Below are 22552 nucleotides of genomic sequence, written 5' to 3'. Positions count from 1 at the left end.
GTGCACTGGAGAGCGGGCGCTCATGGACCAGCAGCATTGCATGCAAAAATGATAGGCAACTTCCAGTCTTTGTGACTTTGTGTTATGTTTCCAGTCTGAATTACAAGGAAAAGGGCTAAAAACGCTATTAAAAATGGAAGCAGAGATTCATGCTGACATTTCTAGGTCCTAAAAGTCACCAGGGAGAGCAAATGCCTACACATACATGTTTTGGAGGCCTTTTGTACCACAGCAGCTTTTCCTAAAGACATGGACACAGTTGTAGACAAAACTCAAACCAACGAACCATCCAAAACCCCCAAACAAAAAAACCCAACCAAACAACAAAAATACCAAACCCCAAACAAAACAAAAACCGAACAAACCAAATACAGACCAAGAAAGGTTCAACCTCAGGCCCTTATGCTGGAGTTTCATGGTCTTGGGTAGTTTTGATGGCGATGAAGGTATCGGTGCAGCAGCTTTAAGCTGCTTCTTACTTTCCGAAAAGTGGTCCTTTGATTCAGGGTTATGGTTCAGCCATGTGGGGAGAGGGGAGATTTAAGAATTATTTTTAGTCCCAGGTGATTTTTTTCTTTACAGTTGGATGAAAGTTGAAGGAAAGAGAGATTTACAGCAGTGGGGTTCCTTCAGCCCTGTCTGCTGCAGTAGGGGAGCTGCAGCACCCCAGCAGTGGCAAGTGCTGTACTTAACCTGGCACAAAGTTGCATCTCCAAACTTGAAGGCATTTTGTTATTAAAATGGCATGCCTGGCCGGTGAGGGCTCTCACTTGAACAGAATCCCCATCCTAGCAGAGAATAAATTAAAAAGCCAACTGGCCGCGGCTGCCTGAGGAGTGCCGGGACCAGAGATAGGGCCAGAAGTCAGATAACAAACAGTGTCCAAAATTGCAGCGCCTGGAGCAAGGCGTGAAATTAAAACCTTTTCTGCCTCCTCCTGCACGCTGTAACAAAACAGCTCCTGCCACAGTCTGCCGGCACCGGGAGTGAAGAGAAGAATAATTAAATACATAGAGATATTTGCGTCTGATGGAAGGTCTTCTGAGGGAAAAGATGATGTTTCTCTGCTGTGGACCGTGGGGTTCTTTAGTCCTGCAGCCAGGCTAAAACTGGGAGGGTCTGTGGGCTGCCCTGCTAAGCCTTTCAAGTGCTTCTGCTACCCAGTGTAGGAGGAATCTGTTGTTTTTTTCTGTTGTTGTTAGCTTTTCCTCTGAGTTTCCTCCTCCACCTTCCCTTTTGGGCTCAGCAGCAGCCCAGGGATGTGCTGGTGTTGTATTGGCTCTTCTCTTCCCACTTAGCAGGCTTTCCAAACCTCAGGAAGGACATTTCTCTGGAGTTACCACCCAGGAGTGATGAAAAGGGCAGCACTTTTTAATCAAAGTTACATTAGGTGAAGCTCATATTATTCACTCTGCTTTATTGCAGCTATTTTTACACGGGGGTTAGAAGTTAATACTACCCAGTGAGCCTGGTTTTGCTGAATTCTGACAAGCACCAAAATCCATCAGCACATCCAGACAGGGTAGGAAAGAGCCCAAGCAAAAAAATAAACTCACTAGCTGAACTGAAAAAGCAGTCAAAACCCCAAACCTTTTAAAAAAATCAGACCCTCCATAATAGAGGGTCTGATCTGGAAGGGGCAAAAACCAGTCAGGACCATTAGCTGTAATCAGCAGAAGGGCAAGCTTTTGCAATCAGCATGGAAAGGCGAGCAGGAGCCATAGCAGGAGGGCTCAGGAGTCTGTGGTGCTGCAGGGTTAGGTTTTTTTCCTTGCCCTGAGAAATGAGCCTGATCCTCTCCCAGCCCTTGTCCGCAGCCACAGTCGATTTGATAATGCTTAGGATGATTCTTCCAGAGAGATGCTGGTGCTCGGGAAATGGTTGTTGTCTGCAGCCAGCATCTCAAAGTGAGCAGGTTCAGCAAAGGATGCTTTGCAGGATTGTGTGAGTTTTGGTTTGCGGGGGGTCTTTTTGTTCCCGCCACTCCTCCTCCCAGTAATACCAAAGGTTTAAGCTGTGCTAATTCCTTGGACCTGGCAAGGATGGCGGCAGAGCTGGGATCTACTCTGCTGGTTGAAAAAGGACGTGATGAACTGAGAGAAGGAAAGAGGGAGTTGTCCCTGTGTTCCAGAAAAGGGCCAAAATGCAGGTTTTTTAGTTTCTCCTTTCTGGTTTTTTTTTGGTGCCCCCCCTTTTTTTTTTTTTTTTTTGGTGGTGGTAGTGTTGTTTTTGTGGTTGGTTGGTTTTGTGGGTTTTTTGTTTGTTTGGGTTTTTCTTGTTTGGGGTTTTTTTTTTTTTTTTAATTGTTTCTTCTCTCTCTCTTTTTTCACCTTTCCCCTGTTCTTTAACATAGAGATCCCTTGCTGGAACATGCTTTCCACACTGGTGCTTTCTAAGCCTTTTACTGGTATATTATCCCTTCAGGAGATGCTATGGGTGAGGCTGTAGGACTCAATTGCCTTGGTTCTTGTGATGTTCCTGGGGTGCTCAGAGATTGCGGTCCATTTAAAAAAAAAATAACCCAACCAAACATACAATCCAATCCTGAGCAGTTTTATAATAAAACACCAGGTATATTTAAGAACTAGTTAAGGTATTTTTAAAATCCACTTGACACAGTTGGTGTCACAGTTTGCTTGCTTCGATCCCTCTTCTGATGCAACTTCACAGTATGCTTGGTCAGTTCTTCAGGCTGTACTGGGATTTGGGCTGTGTCTGGGCTTTATTAGAATTTAAAGAGAAAAACTGTTTGTCTTAACATAAAGTATATGAGGCCTTGGGCAAACGCACAGAGTTGCAGCAAGAAGCATTGCCCTTGCCCCAGAAGCTGCTAAGGGGGCAGTGAGAGGTTGCAAGCTGCAAGAAGGCAGTCAGAGACCATCGATGCTGAGCAAGAAGCTGGAGGCTCCCATGCTGCCTGGAGCTCAGGACATTCCTGCTTGTCTGGGGGCTAGTTCAGGTTGTGTTGTAAAATGCAAGCAAAGAACAGTTTGCTTTTTCTACCACCCCTCCCACAACTGAGGTTAGGGAGTAGTTTGAAGGCAAATTCAGTGGCTTTGCAGGCACTTACAGAGGCTTTCTGATGACTGGGGGGAGTTTGAATGCCAAATGATGCCAAATGCCGAAGACTGCAGAGGGCAGGACCACTGGAATTGAAGGAGCTTGCAAGGGAGACAGGAGGCTTTAGGAGAGGGCTCTCAAGGTTAGATGCAAGACCCATGCTATTCCCTTGACTGTTAGCATAGGAGCCTTCAAGGATATCCTCTGGAGCTTTCATGGAGCGCGTTGAAAACTTAGGGTGGTGTTTAATGTAGCATTACTAAGCTACAATATTGTAAGTACTCAGCCTTGTAAACAAGGGATGGTGATGTTATTCCCTAAGTAGATCCGATTCCGGGATTGTTTGGCTTATCCCCATCTTCAGACCACCCTGCTCTACATGAGCAGAGGTATGATGAGTTGGGTCTGTGCCGGCTGATGGCATTCCTGTTGAAGCAGCATCATGCTGAGAGAGATATACTGCCCTTCTCCCCTGGGTACTGCTTTTTGCCAAAATGAATCACCTGAAGATCTTCAAGAGGTCATGTCTGGAAGTTGAGGTTGACCAGTGCCTGTGCTGATGTTCCTCATTCCTTCAGATGACTTGAAATGCTGTATGTTTGGGTGTGTCTGTGGTACCTTAGCTTTGCGTACACACCTTAGCTTTGAGGCTTTTTGCCTTTGCTTTACTGTGGCTTGTCTAGGAACGGAGAGAAAAACTTACGTGGGCTTAGAAACTTAAGCTCACCTAAGACTGACAGACAGTAGGTCGTTGCCAGACATTGGCAATAAGCTTTCAACGGTGATGACAAGGAAGTGAGTGAAGGTGAGAAACAGCGAAAGAAGAGAGGAGAAATGCTGATTTATTTACAATTGTAAGTTTTGTTTAAGTTTGTAACTATAAACCAGTGATGCTAATGAGAGAAAGTTGGGCAAATAATCCATTTTCTCAGGTGTGAATGAGGGCAAAGCTGAGGTAAGAGGAGAACTGAAGTTACCCATGTGGAAAGAATAGACTTAACCCCTCTTCCTCAGGCAAATTTCAGGAGGATTACGCTGGATTTGTGCTTGTTTCCCACTATGCAGATGCTGCCCTGGGCTCTGATGGGTTTTGGCCTAGAGTGATTGAAGAGAATTCCAAAATATTGCTCCTTTAATTCATGCACGTGCCAGTCAATGCAGCCGGTGAGCTGAGTCCTCTGGGAAAATTCTTTTCATTAGGAATCCTGCTAGACTGGGAAACAGCACAAAGTGAACACAATCATCCCAGCTGATACACTGAGATCCCAGCCGACATTAAAGAAAAGCAAAGCTGAAACAAAACAACAGAGAAGCTGAATGATTCAAAGAGCTTTATTGCTGTATGTGAGCCCTCTGTGTTTTAATCAGACCTTGGGGGGCATGTGCTGACCAGGATAGGAAGAGAAATGTACCAGTGATGTGGCTATGCAGATGCATCTGATGGTCTGCATCTGTTCCTCTTGCTCCAGGAGCTTGGATGCATTGCTCTTGCAGAGCAGCCCCTAACACAGGATGCTCCTGTAGTGGAGTTTTGTCTCTGCGAGGAAATTAGCTGAGAACTGTAAAACAAGGAAGACAGTACCTTGGAAAAACACTTTTCAGAGTTTTCTGCACGGAAACCCTCGGCCTCACTAAGGGCGGTGCTGGGAGTAGATCTGTCCATCCTTTCCTCAGGGTAGTATCTAAAATTTGAATCTGATGCCAAAAAATGACAGCCTCAGTAAAGTTCCTAGGTGCGTGATGTGAAATGGTCTCTAGATAAAAACATTTCTTGTAAAAGCTCAGGGCAGACACAGAAGTGAAGCAGCTATTTTTTAACATTTTTGCAAAAACGGGTGTCCTAGCAAGTAGGCGCACACAGCAAAAGCAGAACTATGATTTATATCTCCTATCCCGTCTGCAAGTTCCCTCCCTTGTTTCCCCATTGGTTGGGTACTCCAAGGTTCACAGCCTATCCGATATGTATAATCTACATGCTAACTGTCCTGCCTCTGTTTACATCTCCCCTTACTCGATTTTGTATGCCCCTTCCTCTTATTTATCTTCTTTTATGGTTCAATTTCATAACTCTCTGGCAGACATGTGTTAACCCCAACTTAATGTTTAACCAGCCTGCACCTGCTTAATTTCATAGGTTGTACCAAGATAATATTCTTTTTAACCACAGAGTGTGTCTTTCATCCAGAGATGACATTGCAACAGAGTGTGTATTTTTAAGTTATGATATCTCAAACCCTTTGTTTCGTTTCCTTAATAACTTAGCCCCAGCCCCAATATTGCAAAGTCTTAATATTGCAAAGCCCCATCCCCAATATGTGAAAACAGCGCAGTTTCTCTCATGATGCTTTAGAACTTCACCACCTGCAGCCAGAGGCAAGGATTACTTGTCTCTCTCTTTGTCATTAGGAGGTTGATGACTTTATTCGCCCTTTTCACACGAATATTGCCTTTCTGCTAAACAAATAACTGCTGTGTGGATCTCCATGGTTAGCATAGTCACTGCAAATTCAGAGTGTTAGTCCTCAGTCTGTGCTCAGCACTGAAGGATGCTCTTGTTCCAGAGCTGAACATCAGTGCCTGGTCTGACGCAAGGTGGTGCTTCCCTGTACAAATCTTGCTGTACTTCGACTTTCCCCTTTTCCTCTGCTTTTGAGGCAGGTTGGCTTCTAATGCTCCGTGCTTGGCAACCTTCTTCTGGGACCAGACGCTTATGCATCATGTACCTCAGAACTCTTGCACGATTTTTCCTGCCAGCTGAGGTCTTTGCCTCTGATCTTCCCAGGTGGGAAAACCTTACTGTCCTAAGGAAGTGTGAAAAAAACTACTGTGCCTTGAAGAGTAAGATGAGCATCTTCTGCTTATAGCAGAGGGCAGGCTCTGTCCGCAGGGTGCCTCATCCTCAATGCAGGCAGAAGGCATCGAGTGTAACAGCAAGACAAAGCTTCTCTGCACATAGGTTCAGAATGTAGCACAAAGCAGGGAGTTTTCAGGTCAAGGCAGGTAAAGGTGGGGTGTTTTGTGTTGATAAACCAGTCTTGTGTGACATGCATGCTAGCAGAAATTAGTTTGGAGCATGTGGCACATATGCCATTCCTTATGCTGTTGCACTGGGATACTGCATGAAGTGGGGAACTTCATGCTTTTCTTCCCATATCTTCCTCCTTCAGGTTGCTAGGTTGCCTGTCTTTAGTATATGTCTTAATTAGCTTGGTCTAGATCCTTTACTGGGTTTTCCCTCTCTAGCAGTTCAGGGGCAAGTCAGTCTTCATATATTGCATTTAAAGAAAAAATACTCCCCAGAGGTTCCTTTGTCTCAGGTTTGTAAGTGCTCTTTCTGCCTGTGAGGATTGCTGAGGTGCTGGGAGAAGCAAACTGGGGTGCTACCTCTCATAGGAGAGTTGTATCCACACTGCTGGTGTCCCTCCAGGGGAACCATGTCACAACATGGCTCAACAGAAACGCTTTGTGCTGGAGTTTGCTGTTTTAGCATGAGTGTTTCAGTAAGAGCAAAGCCCAGTGAGACCTGAGCTGGTCTGTTGTTGATCCTTCCTCTGGTATTAGTGTCATCTGTGGGAAGACAAGGAAATATTTTTTCGAATCAGCACAGCTGTATGGATTTTGCTTTTGCTCGTATTGAGAGCAATACCTGCTCTCAGGCTGCTGCAGAGGCTCTCGCAGGAGTTTCTTTTTGATGGATCTTTGGGAACTACAAATCCCAGAGTTCAAAGAGAGATTTTTTTATTTCCTCCTGCTTTTCTGAGGACAAATTACATGCTCCACCTACGGTCAAATATGGGCCACTCTGTGCTGTGAAAGGTGCTTTTAGCTTTTCTAGCAGAACAGAAGATAAACAAGCAGTAAAATAAATAAGGTGTTAAAGCAGGTAGGCTTCTGTCTGCCTGGCTAAAATGGTAGTTCAAGAGATGGAGGAAAGAAAGGTGATCCTCTTTACAGGAATACATGTGCTAGATCAGAGGGTCTTTTGAAGACTTAATGTGGTTATCGAGTGCCTGTGGGATAGAAGATGATAGCGAGATGTCCTGCTGGTGAGTTGAAAGCAAGTCCCAGTTTCTCCTTGGCCAGCTGGGCTGGCCACTGGATCATCCTCCAGGGTGGCACAAGATAGCTCAAGAGAAAGGGAGGAACAGATACCAGGCTGGCATGGAAAGCAATATGTGAATAGATAAGCATCCACAGATTGCATGTATATATTTGCACTATACTGTATAAATGAATGCAATACCTAATGATTCGTGGCTATTATTTGAAGGGTCCCACTGTTACAGATTTATTTGTCATCTCTTGTCGTAACAGCAATGATAATGAATTCATTTGTATTAATGTGAGTGTCATGGACTTCCATTGATGTTCCACATTAATTAATGTACCATTAAAAGAAAGTGTCACCCAATTAATATCAAGTGGAAGCAATACTGCCAGTGTCCTGTCATTAGGGTTTCATTTGTAATGCATTGTGTTAGTGCTCTGCCTTAATGGAAGTCATCTGCTACCCAGAGAGTCACTTGATGGGCTGCCACGGGGATGCCAGTTTGTGCTCTTGCAGCAAGGGTTACCCATACAAATCCGTGGAGACAGGCTGCTGTTAAGAATAAGCCTTGTTACTGCTTGTGCTCGGAGCATGGCAGCCTGCACCACTCCTGTCCTCCCAGCTCTGGCACAGATGGCTGCTGGAGGTTGGTGTGCTGGTTCCAGACATCTTTTGTCACCAGCTTAAAGGCTGGTGTGTTAACACATGTTCTTGACCTTTGCCTGTGTTTAGAAAGTAAAAGTTAGTGACAACTGTAAATAAAATGGGTTATAAAAAGAATCTGTTTAGTTTATGGTATTACTCCCAAGCAGAAGTCAGAAAAGGGATTTCATCTCTCACCCCACAATGTGTGTTGGATGGTAACAGTAAATCACCCTGGTGATCTGACTTTGCTACTGAATTTTAATAGCGAGGGGAGGCATAGTGGAAAATCTCACTGACTGCTGCGGGTCAGGGCTGCCTTTGCTTCCCTGGACAAAGCTGCCTTTGCCAGTTCTGAGAGCTGAGGCAGGAGAAAAGACTTTGACTGTGGCCACCTGGATCCACGTGGTCCATGCCCACTGTCTCTGACAGGATTATAGCCAAAGGGGTGCCAGGCCATCTGCAGTGCATGCCCTTGCAAAGGGGGAGATTGCTCCAGATGCCCTCTTCCAGCAGGAAAATCACACCAGCAGGAGTGAAGTGGTGCCATCTAGGCCAGGAGCTCTCTGACTGACAGGTTTTCACATTCTCAGCATTTGCCTCTGACTTTCAAATATCTAGTTAGACCATCTTGTGTTCCCATCTGCTGCCTCCAAAGTTCAGATTGACATAATAGCAGCCCAGGGGAGCAGCACGGACTTCCTTCCAGCTCTCACTCCTGCCCTGCCCTGATCCTTGAAGGCTAGAGATGGATAACGGACAGATATGGGAGAGAGACATGGCTTCTCCAACAGAATTTGGCTGCAGGTGCGGAGTTGGTGGTGCCTTTTTCTTCTGTCCCATCCCAAGGCAGTGGGAAACAGACTGCTTTACAGGGTGATCTCCCTTCCTACGAGAGCTTTATTTCCCCTCCCCCCCCCCCCCCCCCACCTCCCCAGATCTAGGACTCTGCATTTATGTATTGAAAAAAAAAAGAGTATTGGTTCAAACCAGTTGACAGCAATCTGCTTGATGTCAATGGTCTGTGCCATTTGTTGCTTACCCATCTCCCAACCTTTGTGTTTCCATTCTTCCAGATGATTAGTGAAAATGTCAAATACTGGGCAGCAGGAATCCATTTAAAATAGACTTCCTGATAATATTCCTTTTTTGTAATTGTATTTTGAGGGCTACATGCTAGCCAGCTGTTGATTTTGAATTATTTTCGGTGTTAATATCATAGAGCACCAAGTCACATGGCTTAGAGAAGATGATGTATGTGATTTTAACCATGTCGCCCTTTTCAACCAAGATTGTTCTCTGGTAGAAAGATGATAGAGAATACAACAGAATCTATTGTCTACGAGTGTTGTGGGAGGTGTTAATGCCACTACCTACCTTTAATTCCCTGTTAGCCAAGAGCTAAGCTGTGGGTTTCATTAGTTTGCCTGGAACTGATACAGCTGAGAGCTCTGAAGCCACTCCTGTGAAAGAAACCCTGACAGCATGTTGGTTGCTGTGCCTGCTCCAGTGCCACTTCTCGGTGTTTGCAGGGCTGCTGAACATCATCAGGAATGGTCCAGCAAGAGCCTTGGCTATCACCTTTAACACTCTTTGGCAGGAGTTACCACACCTGCTGACTGAGATGTGTGAGCCCCACTGGATGAGGCTGTGAGTGGCCTGAAAAAGGCTTCCTCTGTCACCTTTTTTTCCTCAAATATGGAACAGAAACACTTTTTTTGGATTATTATTGACAATTCTGCCGTTTCTCTCTGGAAGTAGAATAGTGCTATATTTAATGAGTTTTTGATGATTGTTGGGAAACTGGAAAGCTCTTAGCTGGGAATTTGTACCCTTTAATTGCATGACTTTGTACATGCCTGATAGCTTATGTGCAAGGCAACTCCAGGTAGCCCTTGTCCAGCAGTAGATGTCACACACTGATGCTCTGTTTGCAGATGACCAAGTATATACTGACACACCCGCCTGATGGACCTGCATCCTCATGTATGCTGTATTGGGAACATTTTGAGGTTGGGTTTGCAAAGGGCTGCCAGCCAAGCACTTGCTTCTCTGTGGTTGTTGCAGATGGTGGTGACCCTGACAAAGCAGAAGGGGCAGCAGAACCCCCAGGCTGCTCCTGTGCAAAGCAGAGACCATGGTGTCTTTTGTGGGGAGGCCTTGGAGGGAGGGACCTCCTGCCTCACCTGCTAATGGAGGTAGAGTAAGTAGTCTGTGAAGAGACCTGGAAGGTAAAGGAAAATTAACTTTTTTTAAGGAGTGGTAGAGTGCTTGGAGCGATGTAGAGATGTTCCAGCTGCCCCAGCCATTGAGTCGGCTTCATTTGGAGCTCGGCTAAGGTGCCTCTATACAAGCGCCCGTAGTATGGGGAACAAGCAAGAGGAATTAGAGATGTGTGCAAGGCTACGGGAACATGATGTCATTGGTATCACAGAAACATGGTGGGATGGCTCCTATGACTGGAATGTCGGAATGGAAGGTTACAGGCTGTTTAGAAAAGACAGGCCAGGCAGATGGGGAGGGGGTATTGCTATCTATGTCAGTGATAGGCTAGAGAGTATGGAACTCTGTCTGGGGATGGGTGATGAGGTAACAGAGTGTTTGTGGGTCAGGATCAAAGGGAAAACAGCAACAGGGGACATTACGGTGGGGATCTGTTACAGGCTGCCTGATCAAGAGGACTCTGTGGATGAAGCACTCTACAGACAGATAGGAGCAGCCTCACGCTCGCAGGCCCTGGTCCTCATGGGGGACTTCAACTATCCTGACATCTGTTGGAGGGACGGTACGGCCCGGCACAAGCAATCCAGGAGGTTCCTCGATTGTGTGGAAGACAACTTCCTCTTTCAAGCAGTAGAGGAGCCGACGAGGAGAGGTGCCATGCTGGACCTTGTGATCACCAACAGGGAGGGACTGGTTGGAAATGTAACACTCCAGGGTAGCCTTGGCTCTAGTGATCACGAGATGGTTGAGTTTGAGATCCTCAGGACGGTGAGAAGAGCATGCAGCAAGCTCACTGCCCTGGACTTCAAGAAAGCAGACTTTGGCCTCTTCAGGAACCTCCTTAGTAAGGTTTCATGGGATACAGTCCTAGAGGGCAGGGGGGCCCAAGACTGCTGGTCGGTATTCAAGGATCACCTGCTACGTGCTCAAGAGTGTTGCATCCCGACTAGAATAAAGTGCAGCAGGAGGGCCAGGAGACCTCCATGGATGGACAAGGAGCTGCTGAGGAAACTTAGAGGGAAAAAAGAAGCTTATAGAAGGTGGAAGCGAGGACAGGCCACCTGAGAAGAATATAGGAGCATTGCCCGAGAAGCTAGGGACCAGGTTAGGAAAGCTAAGGCCCAGCTAGAATTAAGTTTGGCAAGGGATGTAAAAGATAACAGGAAAGGATTCTATAGATACGTAGCAAATAAAAGACAGACTAGGGACAATGTAGGCCCTCTCCAGTAGCTATCAGGAGAACTGGCTACCATGGATTTGGAGAAGGCTGAGGTTCTTAATGACTTCTTTGCCTCAGTCTTCACCAGCAAATGCTCTGACCACACCACGAAAGTCTTGGAAAGCAAATGCAGGGACTGTGAGAACGAAGACCTTAGGCCCGCTGTAGGAGAGGATCAGGTTCGAGACCATCTTAAGAACCTGAATGGGCACAAGTCCATGGGACCTGATGAAATCCATCCACGGGTCCTGAAGGAGCTGGCGAATGAAGTTGCTAAGCCACTGTCCATCATATTCGAAAAATCCTGGCAGTCAGGTGAAGTTCCCGATGACTGGAAGAAGGGTAATATAACCCCCATTTTCAAGAAGGGGAAGGTGGAAGACCCGGGGAACTACAGACCAGTCAGTCTCACCTCTGTGCCTGGCAAAATCTTGGAACAGTTTCTCCTGGAAAACATGCTAAGGCACATGAAAAACAACGAGGTGGTTGGTGACAGCCAACATGGCTTCACTAAGGGGAAATCCTGCCTGACCAATTTGGTGGCCTTCTATGATGGAGCCACGGAACTGATGGACAGTGGCAGAGCAGTTGATGTCATCTACCTGGACTTGTGCAAAGCGTTCGACACTGTCCCACATGACATCCTTGTCTCTAAATTGGAGAGACATCAATTTGATAGATGGACCACTCGGTGGATAAAAAACTGGCTCGATGGCCACATGCAAAGAGTTGTGGTAAATGGCTCGATGTCCAGTTGGAAACCTGTAACGAGTGGTGTCCCTCAGGGATCGGTGTTGGGACCGGTCCTGTTCAACATCTTTGTCGGCGACATGGACAGTGGGATTGAGTGCGCCCTCAGCAAGTTTGCCAACGACACCAAGCTGTGTGGTTCGGTTGATACGCTGGAGGGAAGGGATGCCATCCAGAGGGACCTTGACACGCTTGTGAGGTGGGCCGGTGCCAACCTTATGAAGTTTAACCAAGCCAAGTGTAAGGTCCTACACCTGGGTCGGGGCAATCCCAGGCACTGCTACAGGCTGGGCAGAGAAGAGATTCAGAGCAGCCCTGCAGAAAAGGACTTGGGGGTGTTGGTTGACGAGAAGCTTAACATGAGCCGGCAGTGTGCGCTTGCAGCCCAGAAAGCCAACGGTATCCTGGGCTGCATCAAAAGAAGCGTGACCAGCAGGTCGAAGGAGGTGATCCTGCCCCTCTACTCTGCTCTCGTGAGACCTCACTTGGAGTGCTGTGTACAGTTCTGGTGTCCTCAACATAAAAAGGACATGGAGCTGTTGGAGCGAGTCCAGAGGAGGGCCACGAGGATGATAAGAGGGCTGGAGCACCTCCCATATGAAGACAGGCTGAGAGAGTTGGGGCTGTTCAGCCTGGAGAAGAGAAGGCTGCGTGGTGACCTCATAGCAGCCTTCCAGTATCTGAAGGGGGTCTACAAGGATGCTGGGGAGGGACTCTTCCTTAGGGACTGTAGTGGTAGGACAAGGGGTAATGGGTTCAAACTTAAACAGGGGAAGTTTAGACTAGATATAAGGAAGAAGTTCTTTACAGTGAGGGTGGTGAAGCACTGGAATGGGTTGCCCAGGGAGGTTGTGGATGCTCCATCCCTGGCAGTGTTCAAGGCCAGGTTGGACAGAGCCTTGAACCACGTGGTTTAGGGCAAGGTGTCCCTGCCCATGGCAGGGGGGTTGGAACTAGATGATCTTAAGGTCCTTTCCAACCCTTACGATTCTATGATTCTATGAATTCAAAATTTGCAGGGTTTTTTTCTTTCTGGCACAGAGGAACCATCCCTTCCACCATCACCAGTTTTAAACAATCTCTGTAAGATTTATTTTGCCTTTTAAATATATTCCTTATAGAAAGAAAGAAAAATTGATTGAAATACCTTGTTTTGACAAATTTCAATTTTTCTGGAATTTCAGTTATATCTACTCGCAGATGTACATATAAATGCCATAAACATTTTTAAACAATGGGTCAAAATGATTTTGAATATAAAAAGTGTTTGTTTGTATTTAAAAAAAAAAAAAAAAAAAGGCTGGAAACATAAAGGTAGACTGCTTTGTCCCTGCCAGAGCTCTCACCACCTCTTTCCAAAGACAAAATGAGTGACTCCTCTACCTGGGTTTTCTGGTCTCTCAAACTCTGCTTCTGTGCTCACGACTTTACGCTCCTGTAGCTCTATGCTCGTAACGGTCCATCTCGGTTGCTGGATAGGTTCCCAAAAGGTTCCCCTGCACAGAGCAATGTAAGCCTGCTGGCGTTAGCTTTGCTCCTCATCATTACTTCTCACAGAGCTGTTTGTACTCTCCTGAGATCTGGGGCAACAAACACAGGGCACAGTGTAATAGCTTGAGTTACCTCGAAATAGAGGCTGTCAAAGGAAATGAGCTTCGACAGACAAAGCTAGCTGTCTGCTTAAACAACCTGTAACAGCATGGGTGGAATGGCTTCTTGAAAGCTGGTGTGGAACTTGTTTTCTTCTCTGTGTTCTGTTTCTTCTGGCTGCTTGTTGGCATGGGCGGTGGGTGGCTGTGCTGAACAGGGCTGTCTGGGGATGGGGAGAGACCAAACACAAAGAAGGCAGCAAGATTTGGAGGAAGGGAAGAGAGAAGCAATTCCCACTTTCTGGTGGTTTGGCTGTGGATGGTGGACATCGTGGTGCAGCACCTGTGCAAGCCCAAGCCTTCTGCTTGCTGTGGTCTAAAAGGCAAGCAGCTTTTTTTCCCCTGAAGCTGCAAATTAAAGCTCTGCAATATAATGGTTTCCCTTTCCTCACTTTCTCTTTTGAATATAGCTATATTCTGGATAAGTTCTTGAGGCACATGGACACTCTACTGCTCCCAAAGTGAAGAGCAGGGGGGTGACATGTCCCACTTATCACTGCCTGGAAGACACAAAGGCTAGAGCCAGTTGGGAAGATATAATGAAGAGGAATACTGTGAGTTTCTTTATTAGCATTTCCTTCCTCTTCCATCTACCCTCTCTTGCCTCTCCTGGCCTTCTCAATACCTGTGCTGCAGAAGTTATGGGTGCCACACAGTGCAGAGCCACTGTGCACCCAGCTTTTGGGGATGCTGTGCCATAATTCAACCATCTGAGCCCCATGCTAACAAGGGCAGAGTTATCTTTGATGGGAAATGGGGCACCTCTGGGCTGGAAAAAGCTAGCAGGTTTATCCCGCAAGATACCAGAGCATCCTCTCCTGCTTGTGGCTGCCTGCCCTCTGCCTGCTGAACACCATTGTCCTGCCAGCGTGGCGAATTCCCCCATGGGCTTGCTAGTTACCATATCCCTTTCTTCAGCACCGTATGTTGGGTCAGGCTGAATCTGCCTTGAATAAGTGCTCTCAGCTCTGAGTGCAGTTATCCAGCAGCTAATTCAGTCTCCAACTCCTATAATGCATCTATTCCAGCTGTGTTTATGGTGTTTTCAAAAGCCCCTCAATTGAATTATAGCTCTGCAGTGGCCGTTTGCCAGTGTCATCCAGTAATGAGTGAGGTCACTTAATAGAGATAGCAACAAGAGATACATATTAACGAGAGCTTATTGAAAGGTGGGGTGAATTTCAACAAAAAAATTTAAAAAAGGAAATTATCAGGTTTTAAAATCAAACTTTGAAATTGGAAATTGCTTGGCTTGGACTAGCAGTAATGCAGTTAATAAATGTAATTAAAAGTGTAATAAAGAATACAGGAATTGTAAGTCTGTGCACATCCGTGTGAGCATTTAGAGCTGGCATGCGAGCAAGGGACCCAGTCTGGCAGTTGGGCCACTTCCAAGATGGAGCCTGAGGGGAAACCAAAACTTGGGACTGTTTTTTGCTCTCAGCAGAGTCTGGAAGAAGGACTGCCACTTGTTCTGGCCCTGCTTTTGCAGTTATCTCCTGCAGCAAATGAGACCCAGACAGGAATGGGCGACTTAAAGTCTGTCCTGGGCAGTCTAGGGCTGAGAGAACCATGCCATCAGCTGTAGCAGAAAGCACTTGGATCCAGTGTCAGCTCTGCTATGCAGCACCTCTGAGATGCCCTCACTTGAGCAAGAGGCACCAAACCCTCCTTCCTGCCCTGCAATGAGATGGGATTGGTGGGAGTGCCTTTGACTTGAGCAGAGGGATGTCTGAGCCGGCTTTTAGCGAAGCTCAAAGCTCCTTTCATCCACCCTGCTGTGCAGTGGTGAGAGGCAGGGAGAGGGAAAAGAGCCGCCAGGAACAGCAGCAGGGAATTTTTTAAGAGTAATAGGTTGACCTGAGATGTAACAGGAACGTGAAGCTTCTCCTGATGGGAGTGGTCAGCTCCTGCCTTGATGCAGGGGCAGCGTGAGGGTTGGGAGAAGAAAGCAGGACCCAAAATAGAGCTGGCAAGATTGTTTCAAGTGCTGATGCAGAGATCAGAGCGTGTGCAGCTTGGTAGGCTGCCTGCTGCTTCAAGCCCTTGTGCCCGTCACTGTATGCCCCCAGTCCATTTGCGTCGCTTCATCTCATCGACCTTCAGACAGCTGTTTGGCCAGATTGCCTGCCGTTTTTCCACATTATTTGCATCGGTACAGCATGCGCGCATCCACATCCTAATCATTTCTACCAGCTTCTGCTGGGGCGCTGCTGGGTGACTTTGCCCTGTGAGGTCAGATGGAAGTCCTCTATGTGGCCAGCCACTGGAGATGGGGAGCAGGCTTTATTTAAGCATCCTTAAATAAACCCAAATGAGCATTTGTAGTGCCCATCCAAAGCTTGTAACGACCTGTCTGTAGGTTGGAAAAGTGGATGTATCTAAGGGAAGGGAATGTCTGAGAGATTAACTGCCATACCTTCTCTGGTTCATCTCCCACCTGTACTTCTATCCAGCTCTGACCCTGCTGTAAAACAGCACCATATATTTCCTCTCTCAGCCCTTTGCCTGCAGGGTGTGTGGTGTCAGGCCAGCTGGACAAGGCTGATGGATCAAGGCACGTTTGAGGTGTTGGTGGTCTGTGGCCCGTGAAATGGTTTTGCTATGGTGGAAAGCTCTCAAAGGCACCATGCAAGTCTGCTCCGTTAGCAAGGTGAGCAGCTGTCTGACAGCCAGAGGGGTTTATACACTCTGGGAGCAGGAGCTATGGGCCAGGTGAAATGGCATGGGTGCTGGCTTTTCTGCAAACAGCCTTTTCATTTTAGACCTTTGTGAAGGAAGAGCTTGTTCATATAGCTCTATATATGCCTTAAAAATTGTCCACCCTAAAGTTTTCCTTGATTTGGGAGCCTTTTCCCTGGGCGCTCCTCACCCAGCCCCCATCTGGTCCTCATTGTGCTGGTGTGGTCCTGCTGCTGCTTTGGTCCCCCGTGCTTCTCTAATGCCACCTGGCTCTGTAGCCTGTGGGCAACATCTGGTGGCAGATAAAATGAGGTTGTGTTCTGATGGTTTTAGGGAGCCCTGCCCAGTGCCTCTCACAGTAAGCTGCGGCCACATAATCTGCCTGATAGGGCACATCATGCTCCTGGAGACTGTCTCCTTCAGGTTGTAACCCACCTTGTATTGCGGTGTTGTGTCAGAGCAGCATCCATCAGAAATTTTATTACTAATGCATTTTATAGCAGGATTCATAATAAGATATTAAAGACTATAGGTGTGGCCAGAGAGTGAGGTGTAAATATTTTAAAAAGGCCCTTTTCTGGTAACCTTTTCTTCAGCCTTAGGTGCCCTTTTACAGAGAATAATGTGTAAGGACTTGATTTGCCAGCTGTCAATGTGCCGGGGTTAACACAGGACACATCTGTGTCTGGTCACTTATGCAGGAGGGTTGCATGGAGGTGACAGCCCAGGCCAGGTGAGGCGTTTGCTATGGTGGGCCACACTTGGTCCATACCCATAAAAACTTTTGGGTGGAAATACAGCTTCTTTTTGGTCACTCAAAGGTGTGTATTTCCTATGTAAAATTGTGTATTGCTGCACTGGTGTGAGAGAGGTAAAGTCTTGGTCTCTCCTTTGCTTCCTCCTTGTGCAGCACCATCCTTTCGTGGTTATACAGGGTTTTTAGGGTTGTTCATTCCTTATTTTAATGCAAATCTATCCTTGCTATTGATGATCCACTGAAACAGAGTAGTCTCCTTCTACCTTGGGCTCTTGTACCTTGCTGCCTTTGGTTTGGTCTTACTGGTGCTTCGGATGTAACGTGTAACATGCCGTTACCATTCAGTATTTCTTTCTGGCAAACAAGACCTCATCAGCTCCTTCCTGTAAGATTTTTACAACAGTCAGAACCTTTCCTATTCATTTATTGCAAAATAAGGGAGGCATAAATGTCCTTGCTACCTTGCACCCCAACATCCCTAGCCCATGCAGCTCAGTAGTATTGCAGCTGGCTCACCAGAACCCTTGAACTCCCCGAGCTGCTTGGAGGGCATGCTGGAGCCACTCCTGCTGAGCTGTCTGATGAAGGATGGGGTGCTGGAGACAGGTCAGGAATGGGTCCCGCTCCTATTTGCCCTCCTCCTCCTCCATGGGAGGCATCTGTCTGCATGTTTATTTTTATTTCACATCTGCTGGCATCATAACAAAGATTTAATGATATGACATAGTTTTGTCACCAGTTCTTTTTTCTGTAGTGAGTGATGAAGCTTCATCACTGGCTGCTGAAGAGAGTTGAGAGCTTTAAAAATGACAGAATTTGGTGACTCATGTAGAAAATTCACCTGTTTGCCACAAGTACCTGTAGGCTATTGTCTGTCTGCATTTCTTCTTTTCTGGATAGAAAAGGCGGAATTTGCTATTTTTGCCTGTCGGGGGACTAAGCATAACCACAATTAATCTTTGCTAAGAAAGAATAGCCACGAGGGACACATAGAAGAGTCCTATAAATAGGCCAAATGCTGAAAATTCAGAAACACGATCTGTCTTTAGCTGGCCTGGTTCAGGGCTTACCAATCGCATCTCCTTGGGACGTGCCCTCTGCCTCTTATTTACCATCAAACACTAACCCCAGCCAGTTCTGTTTATACAGATGTTTCACTCCATTGTTCAGATGATGGGCTGCATCTTTTGACAAATAAAGACATCAGCCTCCTGCTGAGGAGTATCTTGAGCCTGTTTGACCCAAAAATGGCAAGAGGATTTTAAAGACATGCTGCTTATGCTTTTTAAAACAGATGGTCTGAAATTCCTCCCAGTTCTGACTGTATCCTGCCTGGGCATGAACACTGAACATGAAACCTCTTTTCCTAGAGACATCCTAGCATATGGGATGTCTGCATCCCACAGCTAGTTTTGTCTTTCCAGAGTTGTTTGTTTGCTTGAGTTTGAGCTGGCAGAAAAGGATGCATTACCTAGAGCACTTCTTATAGGTCTGCATCCTTTGACCTGTGTGCTGTTGGGAATAAGGGTATGCATTTGGTAGTGAAATTTTCCCACTGACCTGTGCACTTTGAGCAGTATCAGAGATTTCCCCCTCCAAGACTTTACTGTTCTCCTTCAGGCTTCTGTAATGGTCCTCCTATTGTCTGGGAGCCCTTTTGCTCCCCTCCTAAATTCCCACACACCATGACTTGCTTGTGCTTGCAGGTGCTGACTGCCACCCACTGAGGTCCTGCCCCAAGGTTCCTCACAGCCCCTTGGATGCTTTGGTGTAGATGCCCATGACTGTTTCCCAGGGCCAGCCAGAAACTGTCCAGAGCTGATACCCTGCTTGTATGGGTTTTGTGACCCTGGCAAATGAAGGGACCTGGTCAGCAAAGCTGTAAAATAAGGATAAAAATACAGTAATCGCCAAGTCAGAGCTCAGGTGATGTCTGCAACGGCTAGAGCTGGTGACCCCTGTGTCCCTCCAGGCAGCTTCTGCTTTGGAAGGACGAGGAGATGAACTCTCTTCAAAGCCTGCTTTTGGGCTATTGTATGAAATACAATGCCAGGGAAATCAAGCTCTCCTCTTTCACAGCCAGCCTTACAGCCCCATAATGACGGGTGACCAGAGCGGATTTGCATGTTAAGAGGAGTGGCTAGGGGCACTTAAAAAGAAGGGAAAACATATTCATCAAGTCCAACTTTATATGAATATTATTACTCCTGAGGACAATATACCCCAGACCTCATTGGTGCAACCCTGCATCTACTCTTTTCACTGCCTCTCCTTCCCCTGTTAATGGTTAATTTGTAATGCTCTTTGTCCTGACATTGATACTCTAGTGGCTCTGGGGGAGGAATCTGAGAAGGTAGTTGTTGGAGGATGTCGACCTCCAGAGCAATGCCCTGTGGCAGCAGCAAGGGGAGGGCTGCAAGATGCTCTGGGGCTGCTCCCGGCTGGCCATGATGGCTTGGGGAGGCAGGTAGCCCAAAGAAGGATGGGAGGATGCTCTAGTCCTGTCTGGGAAGGTGTCTTAGGAGTGCTTGGAAAGAAAACACCCATCACAGCCCCCTCATGAAGGGCTTCTCCTTCACAACATGCCTCCTTACATGGCAGCAGGGCAGATATGGGTTAAGCATGACAGAAAATCAGCAGTTGTAAAGCAAAGAGTAGCAAACTGCTGGGACAAATGGGCTGGGGAGGATGTGGTGCCTCCATGGCTAGAAAGCTTTAAGGGTGGGAATGATTTAGGTGTAGTACGAGGAGGGGTTTCTCTTTCGAGGTCCCTTCTAGCTATGTCTTTTACGCTTTTATGATTGCTGATCACAAAAGAAACTTGAAGGTGCTTTAAAAAATAATCTTCAGGCCATGCCCTGCGGGCTGCGAAGGTTTGATTTAGAGGGGAGAAAAAAGAAAGCAAATGAAAAACCTAGGTGGGAACTGCAACTTCTTGCACCTCTGCAGAAGAGACACTGAAGTAAGGAAAGCGGAGTTTTGCTGGAGCCTGAGGCAAGCTTAGGTATCAGAGCACGCCTACAGTGCCGTGTGGCTGGATGCAAGGACAGGGAGGCGTGAGGGACGTGTGTGGATGAGTACCCAGGGCCCGGACTCATGAATGTGGGTTGCAGGACATGCCCTGGGTTACCCACTCTGTCTGACCAAGCTCACAGCAAATCTTGCCACCTTTCTCAAAGGCAGGTTTCTGCTGGCCTGAGCCTCACTGGGGCAAATTTAGATGTTTCGGTTCTTTTCTGGTGCCATCGCCCAGTATTAAACTGGTTAAATCAGATCTCCAAGCATGGAGACTTGGTTTCTCATGCTTTCTAGTGGAGGTGGTGGCCCAGGACAGCCTTGATGAAGCCCTGGCCATGGTTCACTGCAAGCTTTGTGGTTCCCAAATAACCTGACAGTGGCTCAGTTTATTGTTCAGCTTTGGCCAAGGATTTGCAGAAGGTGCTCCACTTAGAATCAGTGCCTATCTTCTAAGCTCTGTCTCTCCTCAAATTTCCTTTCCACCTTCTCATCACTTTGTGATACTCCTCTATGAGCTAAGGACAAAAAATTTAAGATGAATGAAATTAACAATAAACCACAAAGGCTTGGGAAGAGGTTTGCAGAAATAATCCGTATTATCCCAACTGGCCATGACCAGCCCCTGCCACATCTTGTTTCTGATCTTTGCTGTCTCCCTTTCAAGTTTTAGCTCTTCGTCAACCCTTAATGTGGCTGTAAACATATTACAAACATATGGACTTGCCCAAGCCATCGTGATCTGTGATTACCTGAAGTCTAGGTCCGCAGCAAAATCTTTTTGATTGCCGTCTGTGCTTCTGCCTTTAGAGAGACAAGAATATGCATTTAAGATTTGCATAGGAACATGCAGCTGTTCCACCAAAAATGGATAATTGTTCTCCCTGCTGTGAAGTTAAACAATAAGAAGTGCCAAACTGCATTTGCCATTCCTGATTTTGTGCACTCAGCTGCATATTTTATGCATGTAGATTAGTTCCAGATTTATGACGATTTAATTGTTAATGTCTGTGTTAATCGGGCCAGGTTGTAGTTGCTGTGGAAACTATAACTTTGACTTTTGCGTAAACTTCTGTGTTGCATTGAATGCATTTTTTTTTTTAGGCTCTCATATTTAATGCCTTATGGTGAAAATGGAGAGTGAATCAGCGTTGAAAATAAAAGTGCCTTTGGGCAGAAAACAAGTTTCAGTAAAGAGTAATTTTTCTGGAAAGTTGTGATGTCTGGGAAAATGAGGGTTTGTGATAGAGTGCCATCTTGACCGCAGCTGTATAACTATTATTATAAGTGTGTAACAACTATTATAGCTGCTGCAATACTGTAATAAAGAAAACAGCTGTATGACTTATAAATGTCCTGAAAATACAGGACTGAAATTCTTGAGTCTCCAGATATTCCTTCTGGTGGACAAAGGGAATTGCTGATCTGTGTTTGATGGGAAAATGGGCTGGTGCAGAATTTTACTGGTTTTTGGGTTTTGTTTGTTTTTGTTTTTTTTCCCCAGAATACACCGGTGGGCACTCCGATTTTCATAGTGAACGCCACAGATCCAGATCAGGGGGCAGGAGGCAGCGTGCTTTACTCCTTCCAACCTCCCTCCAATTTCTTTGCCATCGACAGTGGCCGTGGCATCGTGTCGGTGATACGGGAGCTGGACTATGAAGTGACACAGGCATACCAGCTCCAGGTCAATGCGACGGTGAGTCTTATCCTGGTGGCTACAGGGGAGGAGACATTTTCTGGAGGGACTGCAAGAGGGAAGGAGCTGCTTCTTACTTATTTTCTTGCCCTACTCTGGCATCTTCTTGGCCACATCCAGCATTTTCCACTTAGAGAAGTATTTTACCTGGGTAGTTTTAAATCTCTGCTGTACAGCTTGTGGAGCACAGCTGCACCTCTGCAACAGCAACTCATGCATGTCAGGGCTTCTGTATAAAGGCAAGTAGCTCCCTTGGTGAAGAAAGCCAGTACAGGGCATATGGACTATTAAATCCTCTGGTCTCATTCCTATATACAACTGGATTCAACTGTATTAAATCCCCTGAGCCCCACTCAGCAAAAGCTGAGTTCGGACATCAAGAGCTAAAATTCTGGTGGACAGAGAGAAACCAAGGTCTTAATATAGTTACAGTCAATACCACTGTATTGGGAGGGGACTCCTGGGAGATGTATGTCCAGGTGGCCACTGTGGCAAATTATGCCCTACTGAATGGGAAACATCTTTCCTGGTGTCAAATCTAGCAAGATCTTGGCAGGGAATGTGTGGATGGGGAACATGTGAATGAGGAGCACAACACAAGCAGGCGCTCTGGATGGTGCTCCTTTCCCATCTCAGATGCAACAGAGGAAGGTGGCATTGAGCCTTACAATATATCTGACCAACTCTGCATTCAGGAGAGGGGGAGAAAACCCTTACTGACCCCTCCAGGGAGCTGGCTAGAGCTCTTGGAGCATGTGATTTAATCAAGATCATTGTCTTGATGCAGAACCACAAATGTCATGAGGAC

The 22552-nt window shown here is 46.5% G+C and overlaps 1 protein-coding gene across 6 annotated transcripts in view; it reads left to right on the top strand.

Annotated features, from left to right (window-relative positions):
* Nucleotides 1–22552, top strand: part of CDH23 (cadherin related 23) — a 213802-nt gene that overhangs the window by 75332 nt on the left and 115918 nt on the right. For all 6 annotated transcript variants that reach the window (XM_030488583.1, XM_030488582.1, XM_030488590.1 and 3 more), the window contains one exon: nt 21550–21744. In XM_030488583.1, coding sequence (XP_030344443.1) covers nt 21550–21744 — 195 coding nt within the window. The remainder of the gene's footprint in view (nt 1–21549; nt 21745–22552) is intronic.

The sequence above is a fragment of the Strigops habroptila genome, chromosome 5 (genome assembly GCF_004027225.2).
Source record: "Strigops habroptila isolate Jane chromosome 5, bStrHab1.2.pri, whole genome shotgun sequence".
Lineage (NCBI taxonomy): Eukaryota > Metazoa > Chordata > Aves > Psittaciformes > Psittacidae > Strigops > Strigops habroptila.
Note: the sequence above shows the minus strand (reverse complement) of the source record. Positions and strands in the feature narration are given on the sequence as shown.